The following is a 22,161-nucleotide window of genomic DNA, read 5'->3' as shown; positions in this document are numbered from 1 at the left end:
CAGTCAGCACCTCTTTATACAGGCTTGTCGCTACTCTCCCCAGAGATGGATTGTTAAACCAGTGAGAGGCTCCGTATTCCACTGGGATGAGCCAAAGAGCAAGTCTGGGGTGTTAGCAGTCTGTGGTTTCTACAGTGATGCCCTGGCTCTGGCCCAGAGTCAAGCATTCATTTGGAATTAACATTGGATCTGAGAGAACTAATTCCTTCCTGCTAGGTTTGAGATAAGAGAGAGAGGAATAAGGTCAAGGACAGCACATGCGGCCAGAGCTCTCTAGTTGTAGTCTCTTGAATGCCAGATGTATAGCCAACTCTAATCGTCTAACAGTTGATAATAGAATTCATAGAAACAATAGTATAGTCAGTAATTTTAGCCTCTTGCCAAATCTTTAACAACCATCAAAATATGACATGATAAAGGTGAGTAGTACCCGAGACCGCAGTCACATGGGAGAATTAGGAACGATTGCCATTTTTATAATAGCACAGACCTAATGGTTTCTCTACATGGGGCCTCTCAGGTTCCCTCACCTGCATAAGGACTCCTTTACTCCGGCTGGTTGGGATGAAGTTGCTTCTTTTAAGTTCCTTGAGATCATGATTGGCATTTTACAGGAGAAAGCTCAAACTTTTGAAAAAGTTCTGTGGTTTTATGGGGATAAAAGCCTACTGAGGTATTTGTACCACAAGGAGCAGCAAACAAGGGGCTCTTTGTGAGCAGGGTTTCTGTAGGCCCCGGGACACCCTAAGTCTTAAGTCTACGCTCCTAGATTCTTATACCTTTTTATGACCTTTTTTGTCCTTTTAAAGGACCTTACACCTTTGTCCTTTTAAAGGACCTTACACCTTTTTTGTCCTTCTAAAGGACAAGGCCTCTAGGAACGAATGAGTCCCAGAGAAACCTGTGGTGGCGGCGGCGGCCATGGGAGAATTGCTCTGCAGCCCTATAAACCAGCAGTTTGTTGGCCAGAGAGGCAAGTCCTCCCCCAGCACAACTCCCTTTTCTCCACCCCCCTCCCGCCCCTGCCCCTCCATCCTCAGCCTGTTAATAAACATACTGATATGGAGCTTTAGCAAACCATCTACTATATTCTGACCACTTACATTATGGTCATGCCATCGTGTGCTATTCCTGGGGAAGGGAAATGGGCCCATTCGCAAGATTTAAGGGAAAAATAGTTAAGGATCAGGATTGCATGAAAGGAGAAACGTCCTTTAGTATTTAAAATGCTTTTTTAATGATACCCAAAGAGTACTTCGTGGTTCTAGCTGGGCCCACTTGAAATGAACTGACCGTGAACAAGCCTTAAGTGAGTTTTAGGGACACTGTTGGTCATCTCACCTCAGCCACCTCTGTGTCTGCTTAGGATACATTCAAGTAGTGTTGTCCTTTGCTGAATGAAGTAATTGTTGTCATCCACTGTGCCACCTGCCTAGCAGAAAGACTGCTATGAACTTTCTTATGCAATAGTCCTTGGTACTTCTAATATTTTTAGTAAGAGAAAATTTTCTATACTAGAACCTTCCACTGCCAGAAAACACAAGACCAGTAAGGTTCACTAGAATACTGACCCATCTGCTTCGTAGACTATATTTCCTTTGGGTAGGACATTAGCTTTTTATTACAAAACTCAACTTCCATAATCAAAAATATGACATCTAGAAGCACAGTTTTAACCAGGATGTTTAACAGTGTTTTGTGAAATTTAAGGGTCTCTTTAAACGAGGTAAATGGGTTTATAGGACTTCATTTTAGCCATATGTAGGTACCCTGCATTTGAAAAAAGAAAATTTCCTCAAACAAGTAAGGGAGGATAGAGCCTTTCGTTGGGCACCTGTGCGGAATCTGGTTTTCTCAGCAGCAGCGGGGCAAGTATGGCGTTTTATGTTAAGCACTGCCAGGGTGTGATGCAGGGGAAGGAGGAGAGCTATGCTTAACTCTAATAAAGTCCCCTGGGTTCCTGTGGGTGTTTGCTGTGATTAACGGAAACGTTCTGCGGAATCAGCTACGTGTAATCTTGTTGCTAATGGGCTGTTAGCCCACTCGCGTCGGCACCCTGTGCTTCTCTATAATGGCGGCAGTAGCCCCAGACTGAGTGGTTCATGGAGACAAATCTCTCAGAGGCTGCAGCTGATTCCAGCTCTTTCTGAGTTGGGCTTTTGACTTACTGCTACTCTAGCCTTCCTGGTGGCACCTGCTCTCCTAGAAAATTCATACTTCAAAGGCAAAGCTTTAAAACCAGAGCCAGTCGATTCCAGTTGCCAATGCAGCTCACACCCTGTGTTTCTTCCCATGGCACCACTGACAAGATGCCACGTTCTAGAACTGGGAAGCTCAGTCTGCTCTGATCCTGTGGTCTGGGTGGATTCGATGATTTGCGTTGTTAGGACTTTTGAACCTTTTCACCTGAGTACATTTCTGGGTCTGATGTTAGGCTAAAGGAAATCCAGGAATATTTAATGTTCGCTATTTAATGCAACTGGCCCAGCAACATTAAAGGGGATTCCTGATGCCAGCTCTGGAGGCGGGCTAGACGTTTTGCACTGTTTTTTATACGTGTATTCATACCCTTTTATCACCTCAGACTCAGACACAAGGCCTTTTAAATGGAGATTTAAAAAACTACTGCCATTTATGTAAAATAATGTACCGTGACCAAGTTGCTTTAAATGGAAAATAAAGTGCTTTCTTTAAGGGAAATGGTGTTTATTGGTGTGTCTTCTCCTGAACTCTTTTGCCTTAAGAAGCCTGTGTGTGTTAGAGCTGGGCCGCTCCACTGGCTACCGAGGTGTCCCCGTCTTGCGGACCTAAGTTATCCCTGGCCCTAAACACTCCGTTTCCTGGCGGTTACTTCGTCTAGTTTTATAGGCCAGGGATACTGCTGCTTTGGGCATTTTGTTAGCAGTACTATTTCTAATCATGTCTTTAGGATAGCCCAGCAAGAACTACAGATCATTTACTAAGGGATTTTCCTGTGGGTCTTTAGGAGGTTCCATAAGTAGGTAAAAAGTCCTCACTGGCCCAGTCAGAATATGGGCTGCCAATGACTCAATGGCTAATTGATGCTTGAGGTGAAGTAAAAATAAAGGAAAGCTTAAGAGAGGAAACTTAAGCTTTATGGGATTTAAGACTAAGTGGATTAGTCTTAAAAAGTTTTTAGATGACAACTGTATAATCATATTAAAGGAAAAGACGTGGGGACAGGGACACTGTAGAAGGAATAAAGTTCAATTTAGGGTGTTTTGTCATTTCTGAGTAAATCCTCACACATGTTCCACAGAAAAAGGATGTAAGTCATTGTGCAGGTGGTGGAGCTGGATATCCCTTCTAGGAAGTAAGGACAAGAACAATTTATTGAACACAAATTCAACTTTATCTTACCAACTCGAATTTTCAACCTAGCAACTACTAGCAGTTACCTCGGCTGCAAGGGGCTTTCTTGTTCTACCGATGTACTTGTCTATTACTTAGATTTGTTATAACGAACATGTACTTTATAATGAAAATGTTTTTTCTAGCAGGTAATTCAGACAATTCACAGAAGAGCATTTGTCAGTCTCTATAGTCATCTGCACCTTGAAGATGAAATCGTTCTTTGAATTCATCTCGATATGTGGATCAAACCGAGCGGAGGACTAGAAGAGAGACGGAGTGTATTATTTAGAAGCTGCAGTTGGAAGCATGCACAGATGTTTTAACGAATTGCTGGACTGCCCCTGAGAGAGTCATTAGCTTCTGGAATTCCCTTCATGCCTGTCAGCATGCACTGAAGAGAAGGATCTTTGGTGCCATAGTTGCCCCTCAGTGAGACAGTCGCTGCCCTTTGCAGCAGCTGCACTGGGTCCCATTTGGGATGCGGCTTCCCAGCAGGGTGGGCACAAAGGAGGGCGTCTGGCAGAGGGCCTCTTGCCAACGCTATGGTACTAGGTCACGGACCACCTGTGACTCCTTTTCTGCGTACTCACTGCCTTTAATTTCTATTACGTTACATTTGTCAACAACTCATGTTAAATTATAGGGACACATTTTCTTTCAGAGACTCAGGCAAGCAAACACTTGCCTCTTTAAAGTTTCTGATGCTAAAATATATAGGATGCATTTGAATAGTTGAGCTTTACACTATTCTTTGAATGATCCTGCTGTGATAAATGCTTTAGTGAACTAATTAGCAATCCAACAGAAATCAAAGAAGGAAGTAAAAATTCCCCAGAGAGACCCTTTGATCCAAGAAGTGCCCGGCGGGCCACAGAGCAGGTGTCTGCGTGAGTGTGCGGATGCCCGGCCCGCACACGGCACCCACTCTCTCAGCGCCGATGTCCGCCACCGCACCCGGGCCCGGGGCTCAGCGCAGCGCGAATGGCTGGAAGTCTGGGAGAATTTCAGCCACCTTCCGGCGGAGTTGCTCTCGCCTTTCTTCTTTTATTTTTTCCTCTTTCATAAATTTTACAGACTTCTTCCATGTCTCAAATGTGATCCAGAGAGTCCTCCTTTAAACAGAAAAGGAGGAAAAGTTAAACACGATGGAAAAGTTGACTTTCCATCTGAAGTACATTAAAAACTGTAGAAGAAGAACTCTTTGAATACAGTGTTAAAAGATATGGAGATCAAAATTGGAAATGGGACAGTGAGAAATGCTAATGAAGAAAATAACAGCGGCGAAACAGGATGGAGGAACTGATAGGTCATTTTTATTTTCCATCAGGCGATCAGGGAAACCCTCCGTGAGGTGACATTTGGGCAGAGCACCCAGGGGCCTCTGCACACGCAGGCCATGAGACACCCCCAGGTGATCTGATCACAGCCTGCGTCTTGTGCTCAAGACAGGACCAGTGGACCAAAGGCTCCAGCAGCCAAAGCCCTCAAGGCAAAGATGTTGGAGAAGCAAATGGAGCACCACAGTTACAGGCACTGAGGCCCAGGTACTTGGACGTCCAGACCGACCTCATTGTAGTGCACTTCGCAGATACTGCCTGTTTTATAAACTGAAGGTGTGCAGCAACCCTGCGCTGAGCGAGTCTGTCAGCACCACTTTTCCCAATAGTGTCTGCTTACTTCGTGTTTCCACGTTGCATTTTGGTAATTCTCACAATATTTCAAACATGCTCATTATCATGGTATTTGTTATGGTGATCTGGGATCAGTGACGAACCACGCCCATAGGAGACCGCAAACTTATCTGATAAATGTGTGTGTTCTGACTGCTTGACTAGCCATTCCATCTCTCTCCCTCTCCTCAGGCCTCTGTATTCACTGAGACACAATGATACTGAAATTAGGTGAGTTAATAACCGTGCACTGGCTTCCGTGTGTTCAAGTGAAAGGAAGAGTCACATGTCTCTCACTTTAAATCAAAAGCTAGGAATGATTAAGCTTAGTGAGGAAGGCATGTCAAAAGCTAAGACAGGCCAAAAGCTGGGCATCTTTTGCCAAAAAGCCAAACTGTGAATGCAAAGGAAAAGTTCCTGAAGGAAATTAAAAGTGCTAGTCCAGTGAACACACAAATACTAAGAAAGCAAAACAGCCTTATTGCCGATATGGAGAAAGTCTGAATAGTCTGGAAAGAAGATCAAACCAGCGATGACATTCTCTTCAGCCAAAGCCTAATCCAGAGCAAGGCCCTAACTCTCTTCAATTCTAGGATGGCTGAGAGATGAAGCAGCTGCAGAAAAGTTGGAAGCTAGCAGAGGTGGTTCATGAGGTTTAAGGAAATAACCATCTCCGTAACATAAAAGTGAAGGGGAAGCAGCAGGTTCTCCAGAAGATCCAGCCAAGATAATTCATGATGGTGGCTGCACTGAACAACAGGTTTTCACTGTAGATGAAACAGTCTTATTGTGGAAGATGATGCCATCTAAGACTGTCTTAGAAGTCAGTGCCTGGCTTCAAAGCTTCAAAGGACAGTCTGACTCTCTTGTTAGGGGCTAAGGCAGCTGGTGACTTGAAGTTGAAGCCAGTGCTCCCTGACCATTCTGCCAATCCTACGGCCCTTAAGAATTCTGCTAAATCCGACTGCCTTCGGCTCAGGTCATGATCCTGGAGTCCCGGGATCGAGTCCCGCATCGGGCTCCCTGCTCGGCAGGGAGTCTGCTTCTCCCTCTGACCCTCCTCCCTCTCATGCTCTCTGTCTCTCATTCTCTCTGTCTCAAATAAATAAATAAAATCTTAAAAAAAAAAAAAAAGAATTCTGCTAAATCCACTCTGCCTGTGCTCTATAAATGGGACAATAAAGCCTGGATGACAGCACATTTGTTTATAACATGATTTACTATCTTAAGCTCACTGTTGAGACCTATTGCTCAGAAAAAAAAAAAAGATTCCTTGCAAAATAGGACTGCTCACTGACTATGCACTTGGTCACCCAGGAGCTCTGATGGAGATGGACAAGGAGACTGTTTTCATGCCTGCTAGCACAACATTTATTCCGCAGCCCATGGATCAAGGAGTCATTTTGACTTTCAAGTCTTTATCATTTAAGAAATACATTTCTTAGGGCTATACCTCTCTATATAGTGATTCTTGTGATGCATCTGGGCAAAGTAAATTGAAAACCTTCTGGAAAGGATTCACCATTCTAGATGTCATTAAGAACATTCATGATTCACGAGAAGAGGTCAAAATACCAACATTCACAGGAGTGTAGAAGTCAATTCCAGCCCTCATGGGTTGAGGGGTTCCAGACTGGAATGGAGGAAGTAAGTGCAGATGTAGGGGAAACAGCAAGAGAACTAGAATTAGAAGTGGAGCCTGAAGATGGGACTGAACTGCTGCAATCTCATGATACAACTTTAATGGACGAATGGTTGCTTCTTATGGCCGAGCAAAGAAAGTGGTTTCTTGAGATGGGATCTACTCCTGGTGAAGATTGTTGAAATGACAACAAAGGATTTAGAATATTACATAAACTTAGTTGATAAAGCAGCAACGGGATGAGAGGATTGACTCCAATTTTAGAAGTTCTACTGTGGGTAAAATGCTACCAAACAGTATCATATGCTACAGAGAAATTGTTTGTGAAAGGAAGAGTCAATTGGTGCAGTCAACTTTATTGTTGTCTTTTTAAAGAAATTGCTGTAGCCACCTCAACCTTCAGCAACCACCATCCTAATCAGTCAGCAGTCAGTAACATCGAGGCAAGACCTTCTACCAGCAAAAAGATTATGACTCCCTGAAAGCTCAGATGATGGTTAGCCTTTTTAGCAATAAAAAATTAAGGTAAGTACATTGTTTTTTAAAACAATTCTAATGTACATTTAATAGTATAGTATGAACATAACTTTTATGAGTACTGGGAAGTAAAAATTCACTTGACTCACTAATTATGATAATTGCTTTACTGCAGTGGTCTGGAACTGAGCCCACAATACCTCTGAGGTGTGCTTGTGTATATTGTTTAAAACGCCCACTGGTAACATCACCTCCAACAATGAACACCACCACCCTTGAATTTTAGTTGAGAAAAGATTACCCTAATGTCCAGGTTCTGGAATCACAGTTCGGGAGGATCACAAGTTGAAGCGAGGATTATCTGCTGTCAGAGGGGAGACATGCAATGGCCTTTTAGGATAACAACTACCTGCACACTAGGGATGTGAAGGTAAGCCAGATAGTCTCTGCCCACAGAGGGAGTTACCCTGGTGAACAGATCACTTCAATGCAGTGAGGAGCTGTCATGGTGGAGATATGCACTGGGTACCTCCCCAGTCTGGTGGTAAGGGACATCATAAGTTTTTGAAAGAGATTATCTGAACTGAATTTTTGTCAGACAAAAGGCTTTCCTAGAAGAGGGCATGTCTTGAGTAAAGGCAAAACAGGCAAGAATAGCATGGTGTGTGTAAGGAATTATAAGCAGAGTTATGTTGCTGAAACAGAAATGCAGAGTGGCTAAGTTTATATTTTCACAACTCGAGGCATATGTGGGGTCTATTCTAGCTTCTTGACCTTCTCATGAAACCCTGGAATGTATCACAGTCCCCATTAACTCTATGGCTGATGGTGGTTTGCTGTTTCTGATAATGTTGATTTTTGTTGCTGGAAGTTAAAAACTAAAAGGCTACAAGGAGTGCAGCTGCTTCATTTGCTTTCTTCCTTCGTCCATCCAGGCCTCCACTTAGAGCCACCTGTCCTCGGTTATCTGCCCACTCAGTCCTTGCCCGTCTCCCACTCTTACCTCTGTTCACATCTTTCTCCTGGCTACCCTCCCACTTTTGACTTCTACATTTCATCTCCTACTTTTCTCCCCTGATGGAAATGCTTTGCCCCCGCTGGATGAAATTTTCCTAGACCATCATTGCCTGCATTTATCTTTTCTTCCTCTGAACTCCTACAGCACATGGTCACAGTCACTGGTTTGGTACTTAATTAGGTATGTGTGTAAGTATGTATCTAATCTGTTACATTTCTACTGAATTATAAGAGCCAGACACCATGTTATTGGGTATTTTTTATGCTTGGCAAATATGATTTGGTAGATGAGCTATGGATGTATTATGTAATAAATGTGATTTAAGTCACAACATAAGAGTTCTTAACCTGTGGTCCACAAACTCCTTGACATTTTATGTAACACTGTATGGGATGTGCACAGGTGCATTTTTGGGGGTCTTGGTGTGTGACTTATTACTGTGAATGGACCTGTGACTCCAAAATGCTTCAGAAATAAAGTACCGAGGCAATATTGGAAATATAAGAAGTACTTCTTTGTCGCTTGTTATAGTCTTTGTTTTAAAATGTATTTTGTGGGGTGCCTAGGTGGCTCAGTTGGTTAAGCGTCTGCCTTCGGCTTAGGTCATGATCCCAGGGTCCTGGGATGGAGCCCTGCATCGGGCTCCCTGCTCAGCGGGAAGCCTGCTTCTCCCTCTACCACTCCCCCTGCTTGTGTTCCCTCTCTTGCTGTCTCTCTGTCAAATAAATAAATAAAATCTTTAAAAAAAAAAAATGTATTTTGTCTGACATAAGTATTTCTACCCTGGTTTTCTTTCCACTTCCTTTTGCATGATAAATGTTTCTCCATCCCCTTACTTTCAATCTTTAGGTGTCTTTCGGTCTGAAATGAGTCTCTTGTAGGCAGCATATAGATGGGTCTTGCTTTGTTTTCCATTCTATCATCCTATGTCTTTTGATTGGAGCATGTAGTCCATTACATTCAAAGTAATTATTGATAGGTATGTGCCTATTGCCATTGTTTCATGGTTGTTTTGCAGTTCTTTGCTCCTTTCTTCTCTTGCTCTTCTCTCATGGTTTGCTGGCTTTCTTTAGTGATATACTTGGATTCCTTTCTCTTTATTTTTTGCCTATCTATCTATTATAGGTTTTTGATTTGTGGTTACCATTAGGTTTACATATAACATCTTCTGCATATAGCGGTCTATATTAAGTTGATGGCTGTTTAAGTTTGAACCCATTATAAAGGCACTACATTTTTACTCCCTGCTTCCCCCAACCACCATGTTTTAGGTATATGGTATCATACTTTACATTTTTTTATTTTGTGAGTCTCTTGACCAATTTTTATAGATATACTTAATTTTATTGCTTTTATGCTTTCTACTTTTCTTACTCCTGATTATGGTCTTTCCTTTCCACTCAAAGAGTCCCCTTTAACATTTTTGTAAGGCTAGTTTAGTGGTGATGAATTTCTTTAATTTTTGTTTGTCTGGGAAACTGTCTCCTATTCTGAAAGATAACCTTGCTGGATAGAATATTTGTGGTTGCAGATTTTTTTCTTTCAGCACATTGAATATATCATGTCACTCCCTTCTGGTCTGCAATGTTGCTGAAAAATCAGCTGATAGCCTTATGGGGTTTCCTTTGTATGTAACTGTTTTCTCTTGCTGCTCTTAAAACTCTCTATCACTACCTTTTTGCCATTTTAATTACCATGTGTTTTGGTGTAAAAGACAAAGGAGAACACTACATAATCATAAAGGGAACAGTCTAACAAGAAGATATAACAATTGTAAATGACTATGCACCCAACATGAGAGCACCCAAATACATAAAGCAGCCAATAAACATAAAGGAAGTAATCAATAGTAACAGCAATAATAGTAGGACACTCTAACATCCCATTTATATCAATGGATAGATCATCCAAACAGAAAATCAACAAGGAAACAATAGATTGGAATGACACATTGGACCAGATGGATCTAACAGATATATTCAGAACATTCCATCCTAAAATAGCAGAATACACATTCTTTTCAAGTGCACATGGAACATTTTCAGAACAGATCAGATGTTAGGACACAAACCAAATCTCAACAAATCCAAAAAGATCAAAGTCATACCATGCATCTTTTCTGATCATAATACCATGAAACTAGAAATCATTCACAAGAAAAAATCTGGAAATAACACAAATACATGGAGGTTGAATAACATGCTACTAAACAATGAATAGGTCAGCCAAGAATTCAAACAGAAGTCAAAAAATACATGGAGGCAAATGAAAATGAAAATAAAATGGTCCAAAATCTTTGGGATATGGCCAGAGCTGTTCCAAGAGGGAAGTTTATGGCAACAGAGGCCTACCTCAAGAAGAAAAACCTCAAAACTAACCTTACACCTAAAGGAGCTAGAAAAAGGAAAAACAAAACCCAAAACCAATAGAAGGAAGGAAATAAGACAACAACAGAAATAAATGAAATTGAAGCTAAAAACAAAAACAAAACAAAAAAGACCACAATAGCACAGATCAATGAAACCAGGAGCTGGTTCTTTGAAAAGATCAACAAAATTGCTAAACCTTTAGCCAGACTCATCAACAAAAAAAAGAGGACTCAGAAATGAAAGAGGGGGTGCCTGGGTGGCTCAGTTAAGCGTCTGCCTTTGGCTCATGTCATGATCCCTGGGTCCTGGGATCAAGCCCCGCATCTGGCTCCCTGCTCAGTGGGGAGTCTGCTTTTCCCTCTGCCCCTTCCCCTGCTAATGCTATCTCTCTCAAATGAATAAAAAAACAAAAAACTTAAAAAAAATGAAAGAGGAGAAATAATAACCAACACCACAGAAATACAAAGGATTGTTAGAGAATATTATGAAAAGCTCTATGCCAACAAATTAGACAACCTAGAAGAAATGGATAAATTCCTAGAAACATATAACCTCCCAAAACTGAATCAGGAAGAAATAGAAAATTCGAACAGACCAGTTACCAACAATCAAATTGGATCAGTAACCACAAAACTCCCAACAAACAAAAGTCCAGGCCCAGATGGCTTCACAAGTGAGTTTGACCAAACATTTAATTAATTTTTTTATTTATTCATTCGAGACACAGAGAGCATGAGCAGGGGGAGAAGCAGAGGGTGGGGGAGAAGCAGGCTCCCCGCCAAGCAGGGAGCCTAACATGGGCCTCGACCACAGGACCCTGGGATCATGACCTGATCCAAAGGCAGATGACCAACCATCTGAGCCACCCAGGCGCCCTGACCAAACATTTAAAGAGGAGTTAAGACCTATTCTTCTCAATCTATTCCAAAAAGTAGTAGGAGGGGACGCCTGGGTGGCTCAGTTGGTTAAGCACCTGCCTTCGGCTCGGGTCATGATCCTGGGGTCCTGGGATCAAGTCCTGCATCGGGCTCTTGCTCAACGGGGAGCCTGCTTCTCCCTGTCTGCCGCTCCCCCTGCTGTGCTCTCTCTCTCTCTGACAAATAAATAAAATCTTAAAAAGTAGTAGAGAAAGGAAAGCTTCCAAATTCATTCTATGTGAGGCCAGTATTACCCCAATATCAAAACCAGATAAACACTACAAGAAAGGGGTGCCCGGGGGCTCAATTGGTTAAGCATCTGACTCTTGATCTCAGGGTTGTGAGTTCAAACCCCACACTGGCCTTCAAGCTGGGCATGGAGCCAACTTAAAAAAAAAAAAAGACACTACAAGAATGAGACCTACAGGCCAATATCTCTAATGGACACAGACACAAAAATCTTCAACAAAATACTAGTAAACCTAATCCAACAATACATTAAAAAAATCATTCACCACAGGGCGCCTGGGTGGCTCAGTTGGTTAAGCGACTGCCTTCGGCTCAGGTCATGATCCTGGAGTCCCTGGATCGAGTCCTGCATCGGGCTCCCTGCTCGGCAGGGAGCCTGCTTCTCCCTCTGACCCTCCCCCGTCTCATGTGCTCTCTCTCTCTCATTCTCTCTGTCCCAAATAAATAAATAAAATCTTTAAAAAAAAAAAAATCATTCACCACAATCAACTGCAATTTATTCCTGGGATGCAGGGGTGGTTCAATATTCACAAATCAATCAATGTGATATATCAACAAGAGAAAGGATTAAAAACTACATGATCATTTCAGTAGATGCAGAAAAAGCATTTGACAATGTACAACATCCATTCGTGATAAAAACTCTCCACAAAGTAGGTTTAGAGGGAACATACCTCAACATAATAAAGGCCAGATACGAAGGAAAGGAAGGAAGGAAAGAGAGAGAAAGAACAAAAGGCCATACATGAAAAACCCACAGCTAACATCATACTCGGTGGTGAAAGATGGAGAGCTTCCCCCCATCAGGAACAAGACTAGGGTGCCCCACTCTCACCTTTTTTATTCAACATAATACTGGAAGTCCTAGCCACAGCAATCAGACAAGAAAAAGAAATAAAAATCATCCAAATTGGTAAGGAGGAAGGTAAAACTTTCACTATTTGCAAATGGCATGATACTATTTATAGAAAGCCCTAAAGACTCCACCAAAAAATTAGTAGAAGTAATAAATGAATTCATAAGGTCACAGGATACAAATTCAATATACAGAAGTCCATTGCATTTCTATACACCAGTAATGAATTAGCAGAAAGAGAAATTAAAAAAACAGTTCCATTTACAAGTGCACCAAAAATAATAAAATACCTAGGAATAACTTAAGGAGATGAAAGACTTGTACTCTGAAAATTATAAAACATTGATGAAAGAAATGGAAGATGATGCAAACAAATGGAAAGATATCCCAAGCTCATAGATTGGGAGAACAGATATTGTTAAAATGTCCATACAACTCAGTTAATCTACAGATTTAATGCAATCTCTATCAAAATACCAACAGCATTTTTCACAGAACTAGAACAAATAATCCTAAGATTGGTATGGAACCACAAAAAACTCCAAATAGCAAAACCAGTCTTGAAAAAGAACAAAACTGGAGGTATCACAATCCCAGATTTCAAGATATATTACAAAGCTGTGGTAATCAAAACAGTATGGCACTGGCACAAAAATAGACACACTGATCAATGTACTAGAATAGAGAGCTCAGAAATAAACCCATGATTACATGGGCAATTAATCTTCAACAAAGGAGGTAAGAATATGCAATGGGAAAAGGACAGTCTGTTCAACAAATGTGTTGGGTAAACCGGACAGCTATATGCAAAAGAAAAGAAACTGGACCACTTTCTTACTACACCATTCAGAAAAACTTAACATATTTAAAGACCTAAATGTGAGAACTACAACCATGAAAATCCTAAAAGAGAGTATAGGCTGTAATTTCTTGGACATCAGCCATAGCAACATTTTTCTAGATAGGTCTCCTAAGGCAAGGGAAACAAAAGCAAAAATAAACTATTGGGACTGCATCAAAATAAAAAGCTTCTGCAAAGGAAACAATCAACAAAACAAAAAGCCTACAAAATGGAGAAGATGTTTGCAAATGATATATCTAATGAGGGGTTAGTCTCCAAAATATATAAAGAACTTACACAACTCAACACAAAATACAATCCAATTAAAAAATGGGCAGAAGACATGAAGACATATTTCTCTGGAGAAGACATACAGATGGCCAACCAGCGCATGAAAAGATGCTCAACATCACTCATCATCAGGGAAATGCAAATCAAAACCCTAAGAAATAACAAGTGTTGGCAAGGATGTGGAGAAAAAGGAACCCTTGTGCACTGCTGGTGGGAATGCAAACTGATGCAACTGCTGTGGAAAAGGATGGAGGTTCCTCAGAAAATTAAAAATGGAACTACCCTATGATCCAGTTTCCATTGGGTGTTTACTCGAAGAATATAAAACACTAATTTGAAAAAAATATAAGCACCTCTGTTTATTGCAGCATTATTTACAATAGCCACATATGGAAGCAACACAACAGAACAGACCGAGAAGATGTGCTATATATATATATATACACACACACACAATGGAATAGTATCCAGCCATAAAAAGAATGAAATCTTACCATTTGCAACAATATGGATGGACCTAGAGGGTATAATGTTAAGTAAGTCAGAGAAAGACAAATATCATATGATTTCACTTATATGTGGAATTTAAGATATAAAAAAGAGGCAAATCAACAACAAAAACCCAGACTCTTAAATACAAAGAACAAACTGGTGGTTGCCAGAGGGGAGAGGGGGATGGGGATGGGTTATCTAAGTGAAGGGGATTAAGAGTACACTTACTGTTTAAGAAGCAAAACAGATGAACATAGGGGAAAGGAAGGAAAAATAAGATAAAAATAGAGAGGGAGGCAATCCATAAGAGACTCTTAACTATAGGAAACAGTGGCTAGAGAGGAGGTGGGTTGGGGAATGCGGTAACTGGGTGAGGGGCATTAAGAAAGGTACTTGATGTAATGAGCACTGGGTATTATATGCAATTGATAAATCACTGAACTCTACCCCTGAAACTAATAATATACTATATGTTAACTAAATTGAATTTAAAAAATAAAAAAGTTTAGCAAAAATTACACACTTATTCCCTTAGAGACTCACAGTGCACATTTAATATATTAAAGGCTCTGAGATTTCTCTAATAAACCCCTTTAATTTTCATTAAAAAAGTGCACTTACTGTTACGAGCACTGAGTAGTGTAAAGAATTGTTGACTTACTATATTGTACACCTGAAACTAACACCGTATATGAATTATACTGGAATTAAAATAAAACAATGAGGATAACAATAATAACCGCTCACTCATGGAGATGTCATTTATCCAGGGCCATCACATATGTAAAAGAAATAGAATAGTATCTATAGTATTAAAAAAAACAACAAATGTGAGTACTGGTTCATGCGAGAGGAGCTGGACACGCATAAAGCTGAGCTCTAACTGCAGAACTACACAGGAAGTACTGATAATGAGACACTTATCTGGCTGACATCTCGTCCCACCAAGTATAAAACTGCAGATTTATAGAATTGTAATATAAATTTATAAATTAATATATTGAGAAGTGATAAAAATATGTAAGATTACATCTCCTGTTCTTATTAGGATCATCTTTCTCAGTGTTACTGCAATTTTAAGATGAGGCCTCACACTAATAAATGTCTCTCCTTCCTTCCTTCCCTTTCACCAGCTTTTCTACATAATCTTTCATTCATACAACATTGAGTAAGAACTTGAATATCAATTTTTAAATGTTAAAGTTCCTTTTAAAAGACCCGTGACTAAATAATAGTGTCACTCCTGCAAGAAAATGCATCCATTCATTTATGTACCAAGTATCACAGTATCTACTGTGCACCTGTCCTGGGCATTGTCACCCCCCGTGAACACAGTAGTGAGCAAGACGTGGTGCGTCTACTGCTGGGAGGGACAGACAATAAATGTGTAAACAATAAAATGTGTAATTTCAGAGAGTCTACAGTGCTATGAAGAAAACAGGGCAGGACAGTGGATAGACAGGGATATGGAGACGGGGTGGTCAGGGAGGCACACTGATCCAGGTTGTGTGAACGCTCCAAAGAAGCCATGAGGTCTGTCTGAGGGACACTCGGCCAGTGTGGCTGGCCATGGAGAACGGAGCAAAAATGGAAGCTATGAAGTCTTGGCGATGCTTTTTTTTTTTTTTTAAAGATTTTATTTATTGAGAAAGTGAGTGTGAGAGACAGAAAGAGAGAGAGAGTGCATGAGCTGGGGGAGGGAGAAGCAGACTCCCTGCTAAGCAGGGAGTCTGATGCAGGGCTCAGCTCGATCCTAGGACCCTGGGGTCATGACCTGAACGGAAGGTAGACACCCAACTGAGTGAGCCACCCAGGCGCCCCTTGGTGATGTTTTTATATCAACTAGACACTGGCTGAGAATGTATTTCTTGTTGAATGCATGGATTCCCATACTTCATTACTAACTTCAAACCCTGAATAGGACTACCCTCTTACTACTGTATCTTACAGTTTACAGATGGGACTGAGTGAGAAAACTGGGGAAGGAGATGGGCTACAGCAGGGAGAGAACGGTTTGGAGTCAGAAAGCCTGACTCCGAGCCCAGGCCCCACCATTTGTTCTTGGTGTACTTCGGGCAATCGACCTGCTTGTAGCTTCAGTGTGCCTGCCGACAGTGGAATTCCTGACCCGGCCCCCTCCTCTCTGGCGTGTGCGAAAGCCCTGTCTAGCTGTCCTGTGCCGCATCGGGCAGCCGCCGCAGGGAGTCTCTCAGTCTGTACACGGCCGCTGAGAAACAGACAGAAAATAGAGGTGGGCAGACGGGATGTTTAATAACAACACTTGAACAGTGACAGTACACAAAACGTAGCTCTTATTTGGGGGCTGAGCATGTGTCGAGTGAGGTACGGTGTTACCCTGTTTAGTCTTCTCAACAACGCCCTAAGATTGGTTCTGTTGTTATCCTCATTTTCCAAAAGAGGAATGGGGAGGCTCCGAAAGGTTATCTGTCCAGGGTCACACAGAGCCTGAGTCTCAAACTTCAACCTTCAGAGTGAAGCATTTATTCAAAGGCAAGTCCTCTGAGTACCCTCACTCATTGCTTATTGTCTTCTAGATCAAATCAGAATCAACTTGCTTATCGTTTTCCCAGCCCGCAGATTTCGGTAACGTGTAAAGCAAGCAAGGGTGAGCGGGGTTTGCTGGCGGCGGTGGCACCTCAGCGGTCAGAGAGGAGGAACACTTTCATAACACCAGACATTAGCACAGGCACATACACACAAATGAAAACAAAGCAACCAAAAATCAATCTGGGTGTAGTGAGAAAGGGGTCCCTCCTCCACCTAAACTACACTCTTCCTGCCTCTGAGCTTGGAGGCGTATGCCCACCACGTCGTACTCATAAGCAATGACCGCTGATCATTGAAACAGAGATCGTTTGTTTACTCGCAAGGGGAAGTATGTAATGAAATTTAGGACATCTCTATCCAAAATATTTAAAATTAGAAATCCGAGAAAAAAAACATATATAGAATAGCTTATTCCCCAAGGACACTGGATTAAATAAGACATCACTGTATTACAAATATTAGTATGACATACACCATGATTCCGCTTACATACGGTTCCAAACCAGGCAACACAAAATTAGAGCCTTGAAGGCTGCATCCTTAGGTCAAAGTGAAAAGCAATCCAAGGACATGCTCATTATAAAAGTCAAGAGAACAGTTTACCTTTAGGAGGGAAGGTCAGGGCTTGTAATTGGGAAGGAGCCAGTGGGGATTTCTAGGGGCCAGCAGTGTCCTATTTCTTGACCTCAGTGGTGGTGACATGGGTGTCCACTTGACAGTAATTCATTAAGCTGTATCTGTATGATTTAAGTATTTTCTATATTTGTGTTATATTTCACAACAAATGTTAAAAACAATTGAACTTCGAAATAAGTCAAACAGAGAAAGATATGTATCGTATGATCTCACTGATATGAGGAATTCTTAATTGTAGGAAACAAACTGAGGGTTGCTGGAGTGGGGGGTGGGATGGGAGGGATGGGGTGACTGGGTGATAGACACTGGGGAGGGTATGTGCTCTGGTAAGCGCTGTGAATTGTGCAAGATTGTTGAATCTCAGATCTGTACCTCTGAAACAAATAATGCAATATATGTTAAGAAAAAAAAAAAGAAGAAGAAGAAGGTAGCGGGAGAGGAAGAATGAAGCGGGGGAAATCGGAGGGGTAGACGAACCATGAGAGACGATGGACTCTGAAAAACAAACAGGGTCCTGGAGGGGAGGGGGGTGGGAGGATGGGTTAGCCTGGTGGTGGGTATTGAGGAGGGCACATTCTGCATGGAGCACTGGGTGTTATGCACAAACAATGAATCATGGAACACTTCATCTAAAACTAATGATGTAATGTATGGGGATTAACATAAGAATAAAAAACAAATAAATAAAATAAAACAAAACAAAACAAAACAAAAAACCACAATTGAACTTCAAAGATAAACCTGTATGACTAGTAAAGTAGACAGTACACTTTGCTCAGGTGTGATTCATGTATTTCTCATCATTTTACCCTCTGGACAGCCCCTGTGAGGCAGGAAGGGCAGGCATCCTCCTCCTCCCCCTTTTAAGATGGGGACCTTAGAGTGCCAGGGGTTTCCACATAGCTAGTGGGTGAGCTGGGACTCTCCCCGCTGTCTGGTATATCTTTGAGTACCCAGCTCTCCCAGCCCCTACCTCATCTTTCAGCCGTATTCCGGGCATAGAATATACTGCGGAAGAGTTGTGAAGTCTGAGTGAGTTTTCTCAGAGATCGGAAACACACCTGTCATGATGTTCCACTGCAATCTCACGCTTGTTCTGGGAATCGATCTTGGCCTCCCTGACCATGTTAAACCAGGCCCTGAATATCTTCTTCTGAAGAAAATGCACCCACAGTTTTTGTACTTCTTCCTCCAAATCAGTCAGGTACTGGGGATGAGGACAGGAATAGAAGTGAGACAAATAATATCATAGACAAAGAATTAGAGCAAATAAACAGTACAAAAGAGAACTGTAACAAATACAAAAGAACAAAGGACACTGGGGGCATAAAGAGAAAAAGATAACATGGCAGCCAAGATAATATCCTCTGCAATGTATTAAAAAAAAACAATGGAGCCAGAGGAGTGGAAACAGTTCTAAGCCTGAGGGGTAGGTTTCTAGCAAAATTACTTGAGCAATTATGGGACAAGAAACAAGAAATGAGTATAAAAACAAAAGCTGATGTAATGATAAATTACAGTTTATAAACAGTTTATGGACACTCTATGTGAAAAATGTTTTATACTAAGAAAGAATTAATTTGACATTTTCATATTCATTTCAAAGCAAGGAACTGGATTGACTATTCTATATTGTTCTTGAAAAAACAATGGTTATGGACATCTGGATTGCATCTCATTTTCTTACATAGGATTGAGCAGAGACATGTATTTAAAGCTTCCTTCTCTGTGGCCTTACCTGTAGCCAGCTCCGGATAACTCTCCTAAGCAATATTTGGCAATAGAGTTGATCAGCCCGGGCTGTGTTCCTAGCCAGGATTTCCTGACTATACTGGAACCAGGACTGCAGGCATTTTCTCTGTAGAGCCAAAGAGTGATGTTCTTCGGCCACCTGGACAATTTTTTAAATAAGAAAAGGAAATTATTCCTTACATGTTTAATCATTTAAGGAAATACACATCACCTTGGCAAATGATGCTATAAACTACATGTAGGCAGTTACAGAGGGAAAAATCTTAAGGGCATTCAGACTATGTCTTAAGAGCTCTGACTACTGACCCTATCTTATGGGGGTTTTAGATGCACAGCCTTTCAGCGCTGACTCCCCAAAGACCACAGCGACTGGCTGGTTATTAGGAAAATGGAATAAACCTCCAAAGCCATTATTTCACTTGCGTCAAGTTTTGAAGTGCGTAGCTGATGATATTCTCAGTTTGTTCTCCTGGAGCTTGGACAGCAACTCCATAATAAACCTCTCTATTATGTACTTAACCACCGTCTAATTGGGGAAATGCCAATACTTTCAATTAGTTTTATAGTATGAGCTGTCACCAGCATTGAAATTTAGACATTATCAATAAACCACAAAACCATTTGATAGGAAAACAACATGATGAATAATTAAATGTCTTACCAACTTAAAAGGTTCAGACAGAGCATCATTCTATCAAAATAAACATGTAACTCAGAGTTTATGAGTTTTAAAAGATAACTGTTCTATTTTTTTAAGAGGCAGGAGGGAAAAACCCTTCTCTCTCAATCCTGTCCAGGCAATCACACATTTTTCTAAGCCTTGCCTAGCCAGCCAGCACCATGAATGGGAATGATCCAAGTGAATCTCTTAACAGTCCAATTTATTGGCCCAAATGACCATCCAGGAGGCCACTGTGGCACCTGAGACTGCTGTCTGGCCTGACTCATCCCAGCCTGGGAGCCAAAAGGCAAGGGGAGTCTCCTAAGCTCCTTGCTCTTTGTCCTCTGGGAAAACAGAGAACCAGGAAGAAAAAGATTATCAGAAGGTCTCACGGAAGTTCTGAAAATGGTTTTTGGATTAAATATCCTATAGTACACATGAGTTTAAGGGAACATGCTAAATAACTCTTCTGAAAAAATGTTACAAACAATAAAATCTTTAAAAAAAAAAAAAAGGGCGCCTGGGTGGCTCAGTTGGTTAAGCGACTGCCTTCGGCTCAGGTCATGATCCTGGAGTCCCAGGATCGAGTCCCGCATCGGGCTCCCTGCTCAGCAGGGAGTCTGCTTCTCCCTCTGACCTTCCTCCTTCTCATGCTCTCTGTCTCTCATTTTCTCTCTCTCAAATAAATAAATAAAATCTTAAAAAAAAAAAATGTTACAAACAAGGCAGGGACTGTTTAACTGGACCTTTCTTAATTTTTTTCTATCCCTTCCTGGAAGCCAACTCAGATGGGTAAAGAAGCTACCCCTTCCTTTTACTGTCCTCCAGAACTTTTCCTTTTACTTCTTTTTATTTTTTAACTTTCAACTGGTGGTTGCCATCTACATAAACCCTCTGATTCTTACATAGTTTAACGGTGTGCCAGAACTGGGCCGCGTTCCTGGGCTATGTTCACAGGTGATCGCTACACTTTAGCTTTGTAACCAATATGCTGTGTGACTTTAAGCAAGTCAGTTCTCCTCTCTAAGGCTCAGTGCCCTTATTACAAATGGAAAGAGGTGGTGAGGACTGCTAATGTTCTAAAATTCTATTATCTTGTTGTGATAGACTTTATAGTGGCCCCAAGGGATGGCCACGTCCTGATCCCTGGAACCTGTAAATGTTACCTTAGGTGGTAAAAGGGATTTTGCAAATATGATTAAGTGAAGGATCATAAAATGGGGAGATTATCCTGCATGATATGCAAGAGCCCTAAATGTAACCACAAGAATCCTTGTCAGAGGGAGGCGGGAGGGTCAGCATCAGTACGTGTGACATGAAAGCAGAGAGCGGAGTGATTCAAGGAGGGAGCTGAGAGCAACAGGATGCTCTTCTTCACTCAGAAGACTAGAGAGTCAGCCCTCCCCTTTCATTACGAGGAAAAAGCCACAGCAAAATAGCAATGGCCTGGGGTACAGATGGATCCTCTTGCCCTCAGGCTTGATCACCACAAATGGGCTTCCTCAGTTGGTTTGGAATACTCAGTAATTCCAGAACCGTTGGTAAGGAGGCTGAGGACAAAAAATCAGGGACAGAGAAAAAACAATGGGAAGGGCATTTTGGGACGGTAAAAAGAAAGTATGAAAAACAAGAAGAGAACAAAGAATGAAGAACGAATAGGCAGGGAGCCTACGTCATGTTTCCAGAGGTATAATCTGCAGCATTACTCAATTTAGTGGGACTCTTATGCTATTTGGTTTTCATAACCCAAAATGCTAGTTTTACTTTTCAATATTAACCTGGCCAAATGTGTAAGTAAGAGTTGTCATACCTAGAATAGATTACTGTGCTTATTTTTATACAGAATTCTAAAAATAACATTTCATCTATTTTGAGCTTCTGATCATTTAGTTTAGAATGCCCTGCCCTATGTACTGGGTAAGTTTGAAGTTTCATGTTATTTGATTTTATATATCTCTGTGTGGCAGAGTAGGTTATTGTTCCCTATAATAGGATTATATATCCCTACTCTTTGTATGTGATTTCATAATGCCTCCCAGTGAAGTAGATGGAACCTTTTCCTCCCCTTAATGACCTTGAGTTTGGCTCTATGATTTGCTTTGGCCAATGAAATGTCAATGGACCTGATACAGGCAGAAGTATCGTATGGGTTTATGTCACTGGGTTTAGTTGTTGCACAACAGACATTTGCCAGGTGAAAAGCATGGACCGAATTAACTGCTGAATTCAGAAAGAGGCTGTGGAGAGACCTGAATGTAATCCACAGCTGGCCCATAGATGTTTAAGAAATAAATGCCTAAATTGGAAGCTGCTGATTTTTGAGGGCTGTTTGTTATGCAGCTTTATT

At 41.3% G+C, this 22,161-nt stretch overlaps 1 protein-coding gene across 3 annotated transcripts in view; it reads right to left on the bottom strand.

Moving 5' to 3' along the window:
* Positions 1–3,463: 3,463 nt before the first annotated feature.
* CCDC191 (coiled-coil domain containing 191) overlaps positions 3,464–22,161 on the bottom strand; it is a 98,994-nt gene continuing 80,296 nt past the window's right edge. For 2 of the 3 annotated variants that reach the window (XM_035000137.1, XM_035000138.1), the window contains 3 exons: positions 19,140–19,292; positions 18,463–18,608; positions 3,464–4,487 (listed from right to left, as the gene is read on the bottom strand). In XM_035000137.1, the coding sequence (XP_034856028.1) occupies positions 4,343–4,487; positions 18,463–18,608; positions 19,140–19,292 (444 nt within the window). In that variant the 3' untranslated portion in view covers positions 3,464–4,342. Of the gene's footprint in view, positions 4,488–17,368; positions 17,503–18,462; positions 18,609–19,139; positions 19,293–22,161 lie in introns of all 3 variants that reach the window. The other variant, XR_004678266.1, reaches the window with a different exon arrangement.

This window comes from Mirounga leonina, unplaced genomic scaffold (assembly GCF_011800145.1).
Source record: "Mirounga leonina isolate KUSES-001 unplaced genomic scaffold, KU_Mleo_1.0 Mir_115, whole genome shotgun sequence".
NCBI lineage: Eukaryota > Metazoa > Chordata > Mammalia > Carnivora > Phocidae > Mirounga > Mirounga leonina.
The sequence above is the reverse complement of the archived record's forward strand: the minus strand, read 5'-3'. Positions and strand labels throughout refer to the sequence as shown.